Source organism: Choloepus didactylus, chromosome 10 (assembly GCF_015220235.1).
Source record: "Choloepus didactylus isolate mChoDid1 chromosome 10, mChoDid1.pri, whole genome shotgun sequence".
Lineage (NCBI taxonomy): Eukaryota > Metazoa > Chordata > Mammalia > Pilosa > Megalonychidae > Choloepus > Choloepus didactylus.
In genome coordinates, this window is record NC_051316.1 from 71,134,726 (window position 1) to 71,154,196 (window position 19,471).

Genomic DNA, 19,471 nt, shown 5'->3' on the forward strand with positions numbered 1-19,471 from the left:
AAATCACCCTATCCTTTCAGATTAATTTCTCTGTTGTTTAATGCAGGGCCCCACCATATATTGTAGAGGTCTTTCTCTGGCTACTTGTACCCTGGAACCACTGTCCTGGATATTTTCTGCCTTTTTTCTAGTTTTAATCACAGAGGAGAAGTTTGCTCTGTCTCTTCCTGGAAGTCCTAGCCATTAACTCTTTAAATATTTTTTCTTGTGTGTCCCCATCTTAACACCCAGGCACCCCAATTACATGTATGTCCAAATTAAAGTTGTTCCACTGATCACTGGCATGGTTTTCATTCATATGGAGTTTTTATTTCCCTCTGTTTCATTTTGGGTAGTTCTATGACCATATCTTCAAGTTCACTATTCTTTTCTTCTTCAAGGTCTAATCTGCTGCTAATACCGTCTGGTATAATTTTTAAAATTCAATTCTATTGAGACATATTCACATACCATTTAGTCATACAAAACATTCATTCATTTGTTCACAGTACCATCATATAGTTGTGTGTCCATCACCAAAATTAATTTTTGAACATTTTCATTACCACACACACACAAATAATAAGAATAAAAATTGAAGTGAAAAAGAACAATTAAAGTAAAAAGAACACTGGGTGCCCTTTTTTTTTTTTTGCCCCCATTTTTCTACTCTTCCATCTATACATTGGACAAAGGGGAGTGTTGTCCATATGGCTTTCCCAATCACATTGTCACCCCTCATAAGCTACATTTTTATACAATTGTCTTCAAGATTCATGGGTTCTGTGTTGTAGTTTGATAGTTTCAGCTATTTACTGCTAGCTATTGCAATTCATTAGAGCCTGAAAAGGGTTGTCTATATTGTGTGTAAGAGTGCCCACCAGAGTGACCTCTTGGCTCCTTTTGGAATCTCTCTGCCACCAAAGCTTATTTCATTTCCTTTCACATTCCGCTTTTGGTCAAGAACATGTTCTCCATCCCATGATGATGGTCTAGATTCCACCCTGTGAGTCGTATTCCATGTTGCAAGGGAGATTTACTCCCCTGGGTGTCAGATCGCACATAGGCAGGAGGGCAGTGATTTCACCTGCCAAGTTGGCTTAGCTAGAGAGAGAGGGCCACATCTGAGCAACAAAGAGGCATTCAGGAGGAGACCCTTAGGCACAATTACAGGCAGGCTTAGCCTCACCTTTGTATCAATAGTCTTCCCAAGGGCAAGTCCTGTGGTAGAGGGCTCAGCCCATCAAACCTCCAGTCCATGTCTGTGAGCACATCAGCAACCATCGAGGTGGGAAGCCCAACACCCCTGCATTCTCCACCAGCTCCGCAAGGGGGCTCTGCATATTTTTTCATTTTTTTAATTAACTCTTTTTTTTTTTTAAATTAACTATTAACTATATAAAAAAATAACAAAAAAATAAAAAAACATTTCAAAGAAACCATAATAAGGGAGTAAGAAAAAGACAGCTAACCTAAAATTACTACTTTACTTCCAACATGTTCCTACTCTACCCCAAGAAAATAACCTAATATAGCAACATTTCTATGAACTTGTTCCTACCGTACCAACCAGAAATTAACAAACTATAGTCATTCCTGGGCATTCCCAGAACATTAAATTTGCCCACAGTAGCTGATCTGTTCTTATTGGGTTATTGTTCCACCTTCATTAATTGCTCTCTATTGCTAGTTCCCCTACATTCTACATTATAAACTATTTATTTTACATTTTTCAATGTTCACATTAGTGGTAGCATATAATATTTGTCTTTTTGTGCCTGGCTTATTTCTCTCAGCATTATGTCTTCAAGGTTCATCCATGTTGTCATATGTTTCATGACACCGTTCCTTCTTATTGCCGCATAGTATTCCATCGTGTGTATATACCACATTTTATTTATCCACTCATCTGTTGAAGGACATTTGGGTTGTTTCCATCTCTTGGGAATTGTGAATAATGCTGCTATGAACACTGGTGTGCAGATATCTGTTCATGTCACTGCTTTCAGATTTTCCAGGTATATACCGAGAAGCGCAATCACTGGATTGAAGGGTAACTCTATATCTGGTTTTCTAAGGAACTACCAGACTGTCTTCCAGAGTGGCTGAACCATTATACAGTCCCACCAACAATGAATAAGAGTTCCAATTTCTCCACATCCTCTCCAGCATTTGTAGTTTCCTGTTTGTTTAATGGCAGCCACTCTAATAGGTGTTAGATGGTATCTCATTGTGGTCTTAATTTGCATCTCTCTAATAGCCCTTGAAGCTGAACATTTTTTCACATGTTTCTTGCCCATTTGAATTTCTTCTTCAGAGAACTGTCTTTTCATATCTTTTGCCCATTTTATATTTGGGCTGTCTATACTATCGTCATTGAGTTGTAGGATTTCATTATATATGCCAGATATCAGTCTTTTGTCATATACATGGTTTCCAAAAATTTTTTCCCATTGAGTTGGCTGCCTCTTCATCTTTTTGACAAATTCCTTTGAGGTACAGAAACTTCTAAGCTTGAGGAGTTCCCATTTATCTGTTTTTTCCTTTGTTGCTTGTGCTTTGGGTGTAAGGTCTAGGAAGTGGCCACCTAGCACAAGTTCTTGAAGATGTTTCCCTACATTATCTTCTAGGAGTTTTATGGTACTGTCTTTTATATTGAGGTCTTTGATCCACTTTGAGTTAATTTTTGTGTAGGGTGTGAGGTAGGGGTCCTCTTTCATTCTTTTGGGTACGTATATCCAACTCTCCCAGCCCTATTTGTTGAAAAAACTATGTACCAGTTCAGTGGCTTTGGGGGCCTTATCAAAGATCAGTCAGCCATAGATCTGGGGGTCTATCTCCAAATTCTCAATTTGATTCCATTGATCAATATGTCTATCTTTGTGCCAGTGTCATGCTGTTTTGACTACTGTGGCTTTATAGTAGGCTTCAAAGTCAAGGAGTTTAAGTCCTTCCACTTCGTTTTTCTGTTTTAGACTGTTTTTAGCAATTCGAGGCATCTTCCCTTTCCAAATAAATTTGATAACTAGCTTTTCCAAGTCTGCAAAGTAGGTTGTTGGAATTTTGATTGGGATTGCATTGAGTCTGTAGAGTTTGGGTAGAATTGATATCTTAATGACATTTAGTCTTCCTGTCCATGAGCATGGAATATTTTTCCATCTTTTAAGGTCCCTTTCTATTTCTTTTAGTAGAGTTATGTAGTTTTCTTTGTATAAGTCTTTTACATCTTTGGTTAAGTTTATTCCTAGGTACTTGATTTTTTTAGTTGCTATTGAAAATGGTGTCTTTTTCTTGAGTGTCTCTTCACTTTGTTCATTTCTAGTGTATAGAAACATTACTGACTTATGGGCATTAATCTTGTATCCCGCTACTTTGCTAAATTTGTTTATTAGCTCTAGTAGCTGTATCATCAATTTCTCAGGGTTTTCTAAATATAAGACCATATCATCTGCAAACAATGATAGTTTTACTTCTTCCTTTCCAATTTGGATGCCTTCTATTTCTTTGTCTTGCCAGATTGCCCTGGCTAGCACTTCCAGCACAATGTTGAATAACAGTGGTGACAGCGGGCATCCTTGTCTCATTCCTGATCTTAGAGGGGAGGCTTTCAGTGTCTCACCATCAAGTACTATGCTGGCTGTGGATTTTTCATATATGCTGTTTATCATATTGAGGAAGTTTCCTAAATTCCTACCTTTTGAAGTGTTTTTATCAAAAAGGGATGTTGGATTTTGTCAAATGCTTTTTCAGCATCTATTGAGATGATCATTTGATTTTTCTCTTGATTTGTTAATGTGTTGTAGTTCATTGATTGATTTTATTATTTTGAAACATCCTTGCATGCCTGAAATGAACCCCACTTGGTCATGGTGTATGATTTTTTTTAATGTATCTTTGGGTTCAATTTGCAAGTATTTTGTTGAGAATTTTTGCATCTGTATTCATTAGGGAGATTGGCCTGTAGTTTTCCTTTTTTGTAGCATCTTTGCCTGGTTTAGGTATTAGATTGATGTTAGCTTCATAAGATGCATTAAGTAGTATTCCATTTTCTTTGATGCTTTGAAAGAGTTCAAGTAAAGATTGGTGTCAGTTCTTTTTGGAAAGTTTGGTAGAATTCCCCTGTGAAGCCATCTGGCTCTCGGCATTTATTTGTGGGAAGTTTTTTGATGACTGATTGCTTCTCTTAGCTTGTAATTGGTTGGTTCTGTTTCTTCTCTGGTCAGTCTAGGTTGTTTGTATGTTTCCAGGAAATTGTGCATTTCTTCTACATTATCCAGTTTGTTGGCATACGGTTTTTCATAGTATCCTCTTATAATGTTTTAAATTTCTTTAGGATCCTCAGTAATGTCACCTTTCTCATTCATTATTTTGTTTATATGGGTCTTCTTTCTTTTTGTTTTTCTCAGTCTAGCTAGGGGCTTGTCAATCTTGTTGATCTTCTCAAGGAACCAACTTTTTGTGTTATTTATTCTCTCTATTGTTTTTTTGTTCCCTATGTCATTTATTTCTGCTTTAGTCCTTGTTATTTCTTTTCTTCTAGTTGGTTTAGGATTAGTTTGCTGTTCATTTTCTAGCTTCTTCAATTGCTCCATTAGTTCTTTGATTTCAGCTCCTTCTTCCTTTTGGATGTATGCATTTAGTGCTATAAATTTCCCCCTCAGTACTGCTTTTGCTGCATCCCATAGTTTTTGATATGTTGTGTTCTTATTTTCATTTGTCTCTATATATTTAACAATTTTTCTTGCAATTTCTTCTTTAACCCACTGATTGTTTAGGAGTGTGTTGTTTAACCTCCAGGTATTTGTGAATTTTCTATGTTTCTGATGGTTATTGACTTCTAATTGTATTCCATTGTGGTGAGAGAATGTGCTATGAATAATTTCAATTTTTTGAATGTATTGAGGCTTGTTTTATGTCCCAGTATATGATTTATTCTGGAGACAGTTCTGTGAGCACTATAGAAGAATGTGTATCCTGGTGATTTGGGATGTAATGTTCTATATATGTCTGTTAAATCAAATTCATTTATCAGATTGTTTAGGTTTTCAATTTCCTTATTGGTCTTCTGTCTGGTTGATCTATCTGTAGGAGAGAGTGATGTGTTGAAATCACCCACAATTATTGTGGAAACATCAATTGTTTCCTTTAGTTTTGCCAGTCTTTGTCTCATGTATTTTGGGCACCTTGATTGGGTACATAAACATTTATGATTGTTATTTCTTTTTGTTGAATTGTCCCTTTTATTAGTATGTAGTGGCCTTCTTTGTCTGTCATAATATCCTTGCATTTAAAGTCTATTTTATCTGAGATTAATATTGCTACTCCTGCTTTCTTTTGGTTGTAGTTTGCATGAAATATTTTTTCCATCCTTTTGCTTTCAATTTCTCTGTGTCTCTGTATCTAAGATGAGTCTCTTGTATGCAGCATATTGATGGTTCATTTTTTTTGATCCATTCTGTCAATCTATATCTTTTAATTGGGGAGTTTAATCCATTTACATTCAATGTTATTACTGTGAAGGCATTTCTTGAATCAGCCATCCTATCCTTTGGTTTATGTTTGTCAGATATATTTTTTCCTTCTCTCTCTTAATGTCCTTGAATATACCCATACTGAATCTCTTTAGTACTGAACCTTTCTCCACGTCTCTCTCTCCTTTCTTTGTTTCTCTATTGGTAGGGCTCCTTTAGTATCTCAAGTGGGGCAGGTCTCTTGTTAGCAAATTCTCTCAGCATTTGTTTGTCTGTGAAAAATTTAAGCTCTCTCTCAAATTTGCAGGAGAGCTTTCCTGGATAAAGAATTCTTGGTTGGCAATTTTTCTCTCTCAGTATTTTAAATAAGTCATGCCACTGCCTTCTTATCTCCATGGTGGCTGCTGAGTAGTCACTACTTAGTTTTATGCTGTTTCCTTTGTATGTGGTGAATTCCTTTTCTCTTGCTGCTTTCAGAACTTGCTCCTTCTCTTCAGTATTTGACAGTCTGATCAGAATATATCTCAGAGTGGGTTTATTTGGATTTATTCTATTTGGAGTTTGCTGGGCATTTATGATTTGTGTATTTATCTTGTTTGTAAGGTTTGGGAAGTTTTCCCCAACAATTTCTTTGAATACTCTTCCTAGACCTTTACCCTTCTCTTCCCCTCTGGAACACCAATGACTCATATTTGGATGTTTTGTTTTATCTATCACATCCCTGAGGTCCATTTCAATTTATTCAATTTTTTCCCCTATTCTTTCTTTTGTTCTTTCATTTTACCTTCAGTCATCCTCAAGATTGCTGTTTTGCTCTTCAGCTTCCTCTAGTCTTGTACTGTGAGTATCCAGAATCTTTTTATTTGGTCAACAGTTTCTTTCATTTCCATAAGATCATCTATTTTTTTATTTACTCTTGCAATTTCTTCTTTATGCTCTTCCAGCATCTTCTTCATGTTCTTTATATCCTGTGCCATGTTCTTGTTGTTTGTCTTTAGTTCTTTGATTAATTGCTCCAAGTACTGTGTCTCCTCTGAACTTTTGATTTGGGTGTTTGGCTTTGGGTTATCCATATCATCTGTTTTTTTCAAATGCTGTAAAATTTTCTGTTGTTTTTGGCCTCTTCGCATTTGCTTAATTTGATAGGGTTCTTTTAGGATGTGTAGACTGATTCAAACATTTATCTCTAATTTGTCAGATCTACAGCTTGGTGGAGTACACTTTCTCTAACTAACCAGCAGGTGGTGCCCATGAGCCACCTATTCCCCTCAAGCCAGTTGTCCCCAACTTTGTCTTTGTGACGAGTGGGGGTCTGATTCTTGTGAGGGTCCAGTTGGTGCACCAAGTTTGCATGTGTAGTTGGTGTAGCCCACCTTTTATGTAGGGTGTGTGTCTGAGCAGTTAGGGATGGACGGTGGCTTTAATAATCAAATCTGCCAGGTATTCCTGGAGTTTTATAGCTATTGCAATAGTCTAATTCTTCAGTTCAGTGTTGCCACAGTTTGTCTCTGCTGTTGACCCACAAGTCCTTGGTATTGGTGTATGGTCCCTGGGACTTGTGAGTGGGTCCCTCTTCCAAGCCGTGCCCTCCTAGGGCCTCTGCTGAGGGAAGACTGTGCCACGTCACAGGTGAGTGCCATCCCCCAAGGGAAGTTCTGGTCTACAGGACCATGTAGGGGCATTCTCAGCCTGCTAAAAGGATGATTGAATGGGGCATGTTAACTTCCCCCTTTTCACACAGCTCTGCCTTCCCAGCTCTGGGAAATTAGCTGTGGGTATGTGAAAGGCTATCATCCATGCCAGATATTATGGTGTGTGCATGTTGCTGGAAACACTTCCCGTCACACTGGGTTGTTTGGCACAGTTTTGGGCTTTGGTGCTGGTGCCAGGCAGGAGCATTCCCAGCCCTCCAGGAAGATGGCTGTAAGGGGACACCACCCTTTTCTTCGGAAGTTATGGTGTTTGGTGAATTTTCTCAGCCTCTAGATTTACTGCTTTGTCCCTCAGAGCTATCTTAGCTCTGCTGTTGCCTGGGCCCAAATTGCAAGTCTTTGAGGCTTCCTGTAATGGGCTTCTTTTAGTAATTGTTTTAGAAAAAGAGAAAAAAATTAAAAAAAAAGAAAGAAAAAGAAGGGCCCTCCTTGCAGATATAATGGGCTATTGAAATGCTAAGAGACAAAGAGTTTAGGACCATTAAGGAACAATCAGGAAAGCAGGGAAACTGGCTCTTCAGACAAGGGTCCTTACGCTCTGGATTTGCATATGCTCCTGATTCTGTTTGAGTCCTGCCCTTCTGCGTTTTATGTTCACTGGTACTCCAAATAATCTCTGTTTTTATTTTTGGGTTTTTTTTTTTTTTTTTTTTTTTTTTTTTTTTTTGCTGTTTTTGCTAGCCCTATCTTCTCTCTGCCAGGCTGACTGCTCCCATATTCTCCGGTGTCTGGTATCAGTCAATCTATGTTTGGAATTTTTGATCAGCAGTCTGTGTTTTCAATCAAAGCTGCAACTGTAGTTCTCCCTCCTGGTTCCCAGCACTGATGGCCCCTCCTCGCACAGGACTGAGCCTGGCAGGGAGTGGTGCAGTTCCCCTGGCCACAAGAACTTACAGATTTCACTGATCTCAGCTGTTCCATGTGTTTGTGAGTGTTGTATGAAGTATACTCAAAGTCAAATTGCTCTGCAGTATCTGGTCCACACAGTTCCTGGCTTTCTACCTACTTCCCTGGGGACGTAACTAAAACCTACACCTCACCACTCCACCCTGGTGTATTTTTCATCATGGAAATTGTAGTTTTCACCACTATGGAATTTTATTTGTGTCTTTTAAATATATTTTATGTCTCTAATTAAGTTTTAAACACATGGAATACAGTTATAATAACTTTCAATATACCAGTCTGCTAATTCTAACATCTATTTCAATTCTGGGTTGGCTTAAATGATAGATTATTCTCTTCCTTGTGAGACATGTTTTTGTTTCTTTGCATGTGCTTGTGATCTTTGATGGATGTGAATTTTAGTTTGTTGTTTATTGGTTTTTTAAAATTATTATTCCTATAAACGCTCTTGAGATTTGTTTTGGGATACAGTTTAGTTTCTTGGAAATGGCTTGATATTTTTGTTTCTTCCTTTTAATATTTGTTTTGGAGGTCCATAGCATGCTCAGTCTAGGCCTAATTTTCTCTACTATTGAGGTAAGATGCTTCTGTATACTATACCAAATGCCCATTGAATTATGAATTATTCTAGTTTACCAGGTGGGAACAGGCACTATTCCTTGCACTGTGTGAATGACCAAGACTTTCCTTTCTGATTCTGTTGGGTGGTTCTCTTCTCAGCCTTTCATATTTTTATCACAAACCTGTCATGATCAGTACTCAGTTGAATAGTTGGGTGGAGCCGGTGCACATCTCCAGGATTCTCTCTCTCCCTTTTGATATCCAGTCTTGTTACCTCTAGCTGCTTTATTCTCCCCAATTCTCTGCACTTCCTCAACTTTTAAGTAGCTCACCTAGATTTCTCTTCCTGGCTCCATTGTCTGGAGACTGTCTCACAGTAGCAAAACTCATCTGTTTTGCTTTCCATATCTCAATCATCACCTTTTTTTTAAAATCTAATGCACAGGATCTGGAAACTAGTTGCTTCAAATATTTTGTTTTTATTTATGCATTTTTTCCTCATTATTTCAGGTGGGAGTATATCTGGTGCTTATTACTTCACCTTGGCCATGGAAGTGTCCTCCATTTGTAGTCTTAAAATTTCTAATGAGTACTTTGTGAATATTCACAGGTACGTCTCTTTACACCTCAAACCTAGGATCTCCATTAGAAAAGGCTTGCACCTAATCAGGTCATGATTCAGTCAGTTTGGTCTTCATCAAGTAACCTCCCACTCATTTAAGAGTATAGGGACACCAGGCAAGATGGCAGACTGGTGAGCTGTATGTTTTAGTTACTCCTCCAGGAAAGTAGGTAAAAAGCCAGGAACTGCGTGGACTGGACACCACAGAGCAATCTGTCTTTGGGCATACTTCATACAACACTCATGAAAACGTGGAACTGCTGAGATCAGCGAAATCTGTAAGTTTTTGCGGCCAGGGGACCCGCGCCCCTCCCTGCCAGGCTCAGTCCCGGGGGAGGAGGGGCTGTCAGCTCCAGGAAGGAGAAGGGAGAATTGCAGTGGCTGCTCTTACCGGAAACTCATTCTACTGATTCAAACTCCAACCATAGATAGACTGAGGCCAGACACCAGAGACTCTGAGAGCAGCCAGCCCAGCAGAGAGGAGACAGGCATAGAAAAAAAACAACACGAAAAACTCCAAAATAAAAGCAGAGGATTTTTGGAGTTCTGGTGAACACAGAAAGGGGAAGGGCGGAGATCAGGCCTTGAGGCGCATATGCAAATCCCGAAGCAAGGCTGATCTCTCTGCCCTGGGCACTTTTCCTTAATGGCCCTGGTTGCTTTGTCTATTAGCATTTCAATAACCCATTAGATCTCTGAGGAGGGCTGTTTTTTTTTTGTTTTTGTTTTTGTTTTTTTTTTTTTTTAAATCCTTTTTGCTTTTTCTAAAACAATTACTCTAAGAAGCTCAATACAGAAAGCTTCAAAGAATTGAAATTTGGGCACGTCAAGTCAAGAGCAGAACTAAGAGAGCTCTGAGACAAAAGGCAATAATCCAGTGGCTGAGAAAATTCACTAAACAACACAACTTCCCAAGAAAAGGGGGGTGTCCGCTCACAGCCACCATCCTGGTGGACAGGAAACACTCCTGCCCATCGCCAGCCCCATAGCCCAGAGCTGCCCCAGACAACCCAGTGTGACGGAAGTGCTTCAAATAACAGGCACACACCACAAAACTGGGCGTGGACATTAGCCTTCCCTGCAACCTCAGCTGAATGTCCCAGAGCTGGGAAGGGGGAGCAGTGTGAATTAACAGAGCCCCATTCAGCCATCATTTGAGCAGACTGGGAGCCTCCCAACACAGCCCAGCAGCCCAGAACTGCCCTGGGGGGACGGCACTCACCTGCGACATAGCACAGTCATCCCTCAACAGAGGACCCGGGGTGCACAGCCTGGAAGAGGGGCCCACTTGCAAGTCTCAGGAGCCATACGCCAATACCAAAGACTTGTGGGTCAGTGGCAGAGACAAACTGTGGCAGGACTGAACTGAAGGATTAGACTATTGCAGTAGCTTTAAAACTCTAGGATCATCAGGGAGATTTGATTGTTAGGGCCACCCCCCCTCCCCGACTGCCCAGAAACACGCCCCACATACAGGGCAGGCAACACCAACTACACACGCAAGCTTGGGACACCAATTGGGCCCCACAAGACTCACTCCCCCACTCACCAAAAAGGCTAAGCAGGGGAGATCTGGCTTGTGGAGAACAGGTGGCTCGTGGACGCCACCTGCTGGTTAGTTAGAGAAAGTGTACTCCACGAAGCTGTAGATCTGATAAATTAGAGATAAGGACTTCAACTGGTCTACAAACCCTAAAAGAACCCTATCAAGGTCAGCAAATGCCACGAGGCCAAAAACAACAGAAAATTATAAAGCATATGAAAAAACCAGACGATATGGATAACCCAAGCCCAAGCACCCAAATCAAAAGACCAGAAGAGACACACCTAGAGCAGCTACTCAAAGAACTAAAGATGAACAATGAGACCCTAGTACGGGATATGAAGGAAATCAAGAAGACCCTAGAAGAGCATAAAGAAGACATTGCAAGACTAAATAAAAAAATGGATGATCTTATGGAAATTAAAGAAACTGTTGACCAAATTAAAAAGATTCTGGACACTCATAGTACAAGACTAGAGGAAGTTGAACAACGAATCAGTGACCTGGAAGATGACAGAATGGAAAATGAAAACATAAAAGAAAGAATGGGGAAAAAAATTGAAAAACTCGAAATGGACCTCAGGGATATGATAGATAATATGAAACGTCCGAATATAAGACTCATTGGTGTCCCAGAAGGGGAAGAAAAGGGTAAAGGTCTAGGAAGAGTATTCAAAGAAATTGTTGGGGAAAACTTCCCAAATCTTCTAAACAACATAAATACACAAATCATAAATGCTCAGCGAACTCCAAATAGAATAAATCCAAAAAAACCCACTCCGAGACATATACTGATCACACTGCCAAACATAGAAGAGAAGGAGCAAGTTCTGAAAGCAGCAAGAGAAAAGCAATTCACCACATACAAAGGAAACAGCATAAGACTAAGTAGTGACTACTCAGCAGCCACCATGGAGGCGAGAAGGCAGTGGCACGATATATTTAAAATTCTGAGTGAGAGGAATTTCCAGCCAAGAATACTTTATCCAGCAAAGCTCTCCTTCAAATTTGAGGGAGAGCTTAAATTTTTCACAGACAAAGAAATGCTGAGAGAATTTGCTAACAAGAGACCTGCCCTACTGGAGATACTAAAGGGAGCCCTACAGACAGAGAAACAAAGACAGGACAGAGAGACTTGGAGAAAGGTTCAGTACTAAAGAGATTCGGTATGGGTACAATAAAGGATATTAATAGAGAGAGGGAAAAATATGGCAAACATAATCCAAAGGATAAGATGGCCGATTCAAGAAATGCCTTCACGGTTTTAACGTTGAATGTAAATGGATTAAACTCCCCAATTAAAAGATATAGATTCGCAGAATGGATCAAAAAAAATGAACCATCAATATGTTGCATACAAGAGACTCATCTTAGACACAGGGACACAAAGAAACTGAAAGTGAAAGGATGGAAAAAAATATTTCATGCAAGCTACAGCCAAAGAAAGCAGGTGTAGCAATATTAATCTCAGATAAAATAGACTTCAAATGCAGGGATGTTTTGAGAGACAAAGAAGGCCACTACATACTAATAAAAGGGGCAATTCAGCAAGAAGAAATAACAATCGTAAATGTCTATGCACCCAATCAAGGTGCCACAAAATACATGAGAGAAACATTGGCAAAACTAAAGGAAGCAATTGATGTTTCCACAATAATTGTGGGAGACTTCAACACATCACTCTCTCCTATAGATAGATCAACCAGACAGAAGACCAATAAGGAAATTGAAAACCTAAACAATCTGATAAATGAATTAGATTTAACAGACATCTACAGGACATTACATCCCAAATCAACAGGATACACATACTTTTCTAGTGCTCACGGAACTTTCTCCAGAATAGATCATATGCTGGGACATAAAACAAGCCTCAATAAATTTAAAAAGATTGAAATTATTCAAAGCACATTCTCTGACCACAATGGAATACAATTAGAAGTCAATAACCATCAGAGACTTAGAAAATTCACAAATACCTGGAGGTTAAACAACACACTCCTAAACAATCAGTGGGTTAAAGAAGAAATAGCAAGAGAAATTGCTAAATATATAGAGACGAATGAAAATGAGAACACAACATACCAAAACCTATGGGATGCAGCAAAAGCAGTGCTAAGGGGAAAATTTATAGCACTAAATGCATATATTAAAAAGGAAGAAAGAGCCAAAATCAAAGAACTAATGGATCAACTGAAGAAGCTAGAAAATGAACAGCAAACCAATCCTAAACCAAGTACAAGAAAAGAAATAACAAGGATTAAAGCAGAAATAAATGACATAGAGAACAAAAAACAATAGAGAGGATAAATATCACCAAAAGTTGGTTCTTTGAGAAGATCAACAAGATTGACAAGCCCCTAGCTAGACTGACAAAATCAAAAAGAGAGAAGACCCATATAAACAAAATAATGAATGAAAAAGGTGACATAACTGCAGATCCTGAAGAAATTAAAAAATTATAAGAGGATATTATGAACAACTGTATGGCAACAAACTGGATAATGTAGAAGAAATGGACAATTTCCTGGAAACATATGAACAACCTAGACTGACCAGAGAAGAAATAGAAGACCTCAACCAACCCATCACAAGCAAAGAGATCCAATCAGTCATCAAAAATCTTCCCACAAATAAATGCCCAGGGCCAGATGGCTTCACAGGGGAATTCTACCAAACTTTCCAGAAAGAACTGACACCAATCTTACTCAAACTCTTTCAAAACATTGAAAAAAATGGAACACTACCTAATTCATTTTATGAAGCTAACATCAATCTAATACCAAAACCAGGCAAAGATGCTACAAAAAAGGAAAACTACCGGCCAATCTCCCTAATGAATATAGATGCAAAAATCCTCAACAAAATACTTGCAAATCGAATCCAAAGACACATTAAAAAAATCATACACCATGACCAAGTGGGGTTCATTCCAGGCATGCAAGGATGGTTCAACATAAGAAAAACAATCAATGTATTACAACACATTAAAAACTCGAAAGGGAAAAATCAATTGATCATCTCAATAGATGCTGAAAAAGCATTTGACAAAATCCAACATCCCTTTTTGATAAAAACACTTCAAAAGGTAGGAATTGAAGGAAACTTCCTCAACATGATAAAGAGCATATATGAAAAACCCACAGCCAGCATAGTACTCAATGGTGAGAGACTGAAAGCCTTCCCTCTAAGATCAGGAACAAGACAAGGATGCCCGCTGTCACCACTGTTATTCAACATTGTGCTGGAAGTGCTAGCCAGGGCAATCCGGCAAGACAAAGAAATAAAAGGCATCCAAATTGGAAAAGAAGAAGTAAAACTGTCATTGTTTGCAGATGATATGATCTTATATCTAGAAAACCCTGAGAAATCAACGATACACCTACTAGAGCTAATAAACAAATTTAGCAAAGTAGCGGGATACAAGATTAATGCACATAAGTCAGTAATGTTTCTATATGCTAGAAATGAACAAACTGAAGAGACACTCAAGAAAAAGATACCATTTTCAATAGCAACTAAAAAAATCAAGTACCTAGGAATAAACTTAACCAAAGATGTAAAAGACCTATACAAAGAAAACTACATAACTCTACTAAAAGAAATAGAAGGGGACCTTAAAAGATGGAAAAATATTCCATGTTCATGGATAGGAAGGCTAAATGTCATTAAGATGTCAATTCTACCCAAACTCATCTACAGATTCAATGCAATCCCAATCAAAATTCCAACAACCTACTTTGCAGACTTGGAAAAGCTAGTTATCAATTTATTTGGAAAGGGAAGATGCCTCGAATTGCTAAAGACACTTTAAAAAAGAAAATCGAAGTGGGAGGACTTACACTCCCTGACTTTGAAGCTTATTATAAAGCCACAGTTGCCAAAACAGCATGGTACTGGCACAAAGATAGACATATAGATCAATGGAATCGAATTGAGAATTCAGAGATAGACCCTCAGATCTATGGCCGACTGATCTTTGATAAGGCCCCCAAAGTCACCGAACTGAGCCATAATGGTCTTTTCAACAAATGGGGCTGGGAGAGTTGGATATCCATATCCAAAAGAATGAAAGAGGACCCCTACCTCACCCCCCTACACAAAAATTAACTCAAAATGGACCAAAGATCTCAATATAAAAGAAAGTACCATTAAACTCCTAGAAGATAATGTAGGAAAACATCTTCAAGACCTTGTATTAGGAGGCCACTTCCTAGACTTTACACCCAAAGCACAAGCAACAAAAGAGAAAATAGATAAATGGGAAACTCCTCAAGCTTAGAAGTTTCTGCACCTCAAAGGAATTTCTCAAAAAGGTAAAGAGGCAGCCAACTCAATGGGAAAAAATTTTTGGAAACCATGTATCTGACAAAAGACTGATATCTTGCATATATAAAGAAATCCTACAACTCAATGACAATAGTACAGACAGCCCAATTATAAAATGGGCAAAAGATATGAAAAGACAGTTCTCTGAAGAGGAAATACAAATGGCCAAGAAACACATGAAAAAATGTTCAGCTTCACTAGCTATTAGAGAGATGCAAATTAAGACCACAATGAGATACCATCTAACACCGGTTAGAATGGCTGCCATTAAACAAACAGGAAACTACAAATGCTGGAGGGGATGTGGAGAAATTGGAACTCTTATTCATTGTTGGTGGGACTGTATAATGGTTCAGCCACTCTGGAAGTCAGTCTGGCAGTTCCTTAGAAAACTAGAGATAGAGCTACCATTCGATCCAGCGATTGCACTTCTCGGTATATACCCGGAAGATCGGAAAGCAGTGACACGAACAGATATCTGCACGCCAATGTTCATAGCAGCATTATTCACAATTGCCAAGAGATGGAAACAACCCAAATGTCCATCAACAGATGAGTGGATAAATAAAATGTGGTATATACACACGATGGAATACTACGCGGCAGTAAGAAGGAACGATCTGGTGAAACATATGACAACATGGATGAACCTTGAAGACATAAGGCTGAGCGAAATAAGCCAGGCACAAAAAGAGAAATATTATATGCTACCACTAATGTGAACTTTGAAAAATGTAAAACAAATGGTTTATAATGTAGAATGTAGGGGAACTAGCAGTAGAGAGCAATTAAGGAAGGGGGAACAATAATCCAAGAAGAACAGATAAGCTATTTAACGTTCTGGGGATGCCCAGAAATGACTATGGTCTGTTAATTTCTGATGGATGTAGTAGGAACAAGTTCACTGAAATGTTGCTATAGTATGTAACTTTCTTGGGGTAAAGTAGGAACATGTTGGAAGTTAAGCAGTTATCTTAGGTTAGTTGTCTTTTTCTTACTCCCTTGCTATGGTCTCTTTGAAATGTTCTTTTATTGTATGTTTGTTTTCTTTTTAACTTTTTTTTTCATACAGTTGATTTGAAAAAAGAAGGGAAAGTTAAAAAAAAAAAAAAAAAGAAAAAAAGACAAACAAGGAAAAAAAAAAAAAAAAAAAAAAAAACGATGTAGTGCCCCCTTGAGGAGCCTGTGGAGAATGCAGGGGTATTCGCCTACCCCACCTCCATGGTTGCTAACATGACCACAGACATAGGGGACTGGTGGTTTGATGGGTTGAGCCCTCTACCATAAGTTTTACCCTTGGGAAGACGGTTGCGGCAAAGGAGAGGCTAGGCCTCCCTGTATTTGTGCCTAAGAGTCTCCTCCTGAATGCCTCTTTGTTGCTCAGATGTGGCCCTCTCTCTCTGGCTAAGCCAACTTGAAAGGTGAAATCACTGCCCTCCCCTCTACGTGGGATCAGACACCCAGGGAAGTGAATCTCCCTGGCAACGTGGAATATGACTCCCGGGGAGGAATGTAGACCCGGCATCGTGGGATGGAGAACATCTTCTTGACCAAAAGGGGGATGTGAAAGGAAATGAAATAAGCTTCCGTGGCAGAGAGATTCCAAAACGAGCCGAGAGATCACTCTGGTGGGCACTCTTACGCACACTTTAGACAACCTTTTTTAGGTTCTAAAGAATTGGGGTAGCTGGTGGTGGATACCTGAAACTATTAAACTACAACCCAGAACCCATGAATCTCGAAGACAGTTGTATAAAAATGTAGCTTATGAGGGGTGACAGTGGGATTGGGAATGCCATAAGGACCAAACTCCACTTTGTCTAGTTTATGGATCGATGTGTAGAAAAGTAGGGGAAGCAAACAAACAGACAAAGGTACCTAGTGTTCTTTTTTACTTCAATTGCTCTTTTTCACTCTAATTATTATTCTTGTTATTTTTGTGTGTGTGCTAATGAAGGTGTCAGGGATTGATTTAGGTGATGAATGTACAACTATGTAATGGTACTGTAAACAATCGAAAGTACAATTTGTTTTGTATGACTGCGTGGTATGTGAATATATCTCAATAAAATGATGATTAAAAAAAAAAAAAAAAAAAAAAAAAAAAAAACCACCCCAAAAAAAAAAAAAAAAAAAAAAAAAAGAGTATAGGGACAGACATTAGTTTAAAAGTAAAGAGGAGCAGTGTGAAGAGGCGAGAGCGACCCCTGGACCGACAAAAGCCCGTGCACCGCTGCATCCCCGCGTCCAGCGCCCACGTCCTACCGCCGTCGCCACCATGCCCAAGAGAAAGGCTGAAGGGGATGCTAAAGGAGATAAAGCCAAGGTAAAAGACGAACCACAGAGAAGATCTGCAAGGTTATCTGCTAAACCTGCTCCTCCAAAGCCAGAGCCCAAGCCTAAAAAGGCCCCTGCAAAGAAGGGAGAGAAGGTACCCAAAGGGAAAAAAGGGAAAGCTGATACTGGCAAGGATGGGAATAACCCTGCAGAAAATGGAGATGCCAAAACAGACCAGGCACAGAAAGCTGAAGGTGCTGGAGATGCCAAGTGAAGTGTGTGCATTTTTGATAACTGTGTACTTCTGGTGACTGTACAGTTTGAAATACTATTTTTTATCAAGTTTTATAAAAATGCAGAATTTTGTTTTACTTTTTTTTTTAAAGCTATGTTGTTAGCACACAGAACACTTCATTGTTGTTTTTTGGGGAAGGGGCAAATGTCGCTAATAGAATGTCTCTGAAGCTGGGTTGATATGGAGGAAAACATCTTTCCCCTCTGATTTTGAGAGATTTCCTCTTTACCCCCAGGAGATGGGATTCCCTAATATTGACACACATTAGCCACCTTGGCACAAATGCCTTATATGGAAAAACTAAAATTCGTTTTTATGTCCTCTTCTCCCTCTCAGCCTTCAGCATAGACTTGGCTCCCTTAAACCTGTTGGGGCCTGACCCAAAAGAATTGGTTACCAGAATGTCGGGCAATTTGGACCTTCCAGTGATGCCCCTGAGATGGCATCTTACAAAAGAGCAGTGAGTCCTTGTTTAGGTTGTGGATCTTAAAACTGATGATTCTGCTGTTCTCATTTCATTTCCTGAAAGTCAGGGTCGGCTCGTGAAAAGTTGTCAAACAACATGCTAAATGTGAAATGTCAACCCTCACTCTAAAACTTACCTTGTTCAGAGCATCAAATGAAGACTTCATTGGGTTTTATAGTGGCTGTCTGATTTTGGTAGTCCATTGAAGAAGGGAGTTTGAAAGTTGTATACTGTTACCGATTGTCTGCCCATGTCCTGCCTGAAATACCATGAATGTTTATGAAAAGTATCTTTAATAAAGCTGGATACAGTTTGGCTTGGAAAAAAAAAAAAAAAAAAAGTAAAGAGTACTCAAGGCAAGAATTCACCTTTAACACATTTTTTACTAAAGGAGCACTTAAGGTAAAAGGAACAAGTTTACAATGTAAAATTAATTGATACATTATCAAGCCACTAAGCCTGGGAACCCCCACTCCTCCAGACACAGCTGGACATGATATCAGAGAGCTCTCCCATGTTTCAGGTACAGAGAATTTCCAGCTCTCGATTTATATTCAATTAAATCATATTCTAGTTTTACATTTAAACCATGAAAGTAAATGATGCATTGTGAACATGAGTGGTTCAAGTTCAAAGGAGGGTATCCACTGTGTTATCTAAGACTTAGCCTTGAATGCCTGTAAAACTCTACTAAAAATATATTTTTACTAATTAAGCTATGATTTCTGGAAGAGTAATATAACTTTTACTTGTATAAAGTCTAAAAATTAGAAAAGAGATTCCTATTACTTGTCTCTAACTTGTTAATATAGTTTTTTTTCATTTTATTCTATTGCTTAGTTTAGCCATTACATCATATTCATAAACATACATTGATTAGGACTGTATTCAACTCTGCTACATTATTTATGACTTCTCTATGATTAAAGTAACAGCTAAAGCCTATCCTGTTTTCACAGAGGACTGGGTGATTACATGTTATCTATATCTAAGAACATTGAGAGGGCCTTTCTGCTTTCTTGAAAATACTCACAGTTCTTTTAACTGTTTGGCTTCTCCTTCAGAATAATTTTCTAATATAGGGCTTGAAGGATATAATCATCTGTCCCAGTTATTATAGTAAGGCCTTCCTACTTTTTATCATTTGGAAATTTACTTGAGTGTTTTTAGGTAAAAATTCTGTTAAATATGCTTCTATACCAGAAGGAATAACTAGTTTTTTACTATTATAACAGAAAATATGAGAGCAGCATAGAGACAGGGAGTCAACATCCTCATTATTATATTCCTCAGTAGAGATATTATTCTGT

At 38.7% G+C, this 19,471-nt stretch overlaps 1 protein-coding gene across 1 annotated transcript; it reads left to right on the top strand.

Annotated features, from left to right (window-relative positions):
- The first annotated feature begins 17,307 nt into the window (after positions 1 to 17,307).
- On the top strand, positions 17,308 to 18,477 carry LOC119504852 (non-histone chromosomal protein HMG-17). The gene has a single exon (XM_037797440.1). The coding sequence runs from the start codon at positions 17,402 to 17,404 to the stop codon at positions 17,672 to 17,674; it is 273 nt and encodes a 90-aa protein (XP_037653368.1). The 5' UTR covers positions 17,308 to 17,401; the 3' UTR covers positions 17,675 to 18,477.
- The last annotated feature ends 994 nt before the right edge of the window (positions 18,478 to 19,471 follow it).

What these genes read in the sequence shown, in the direction of transcription:
- LOC119504852 (XM_037797440.1), top strand. Translation starts at nt 17,402, where the DNA reads ATGCCCAAGAGAAAGGCTGAAGGGGATGCTAAAGGAGATAAAGCCAAG.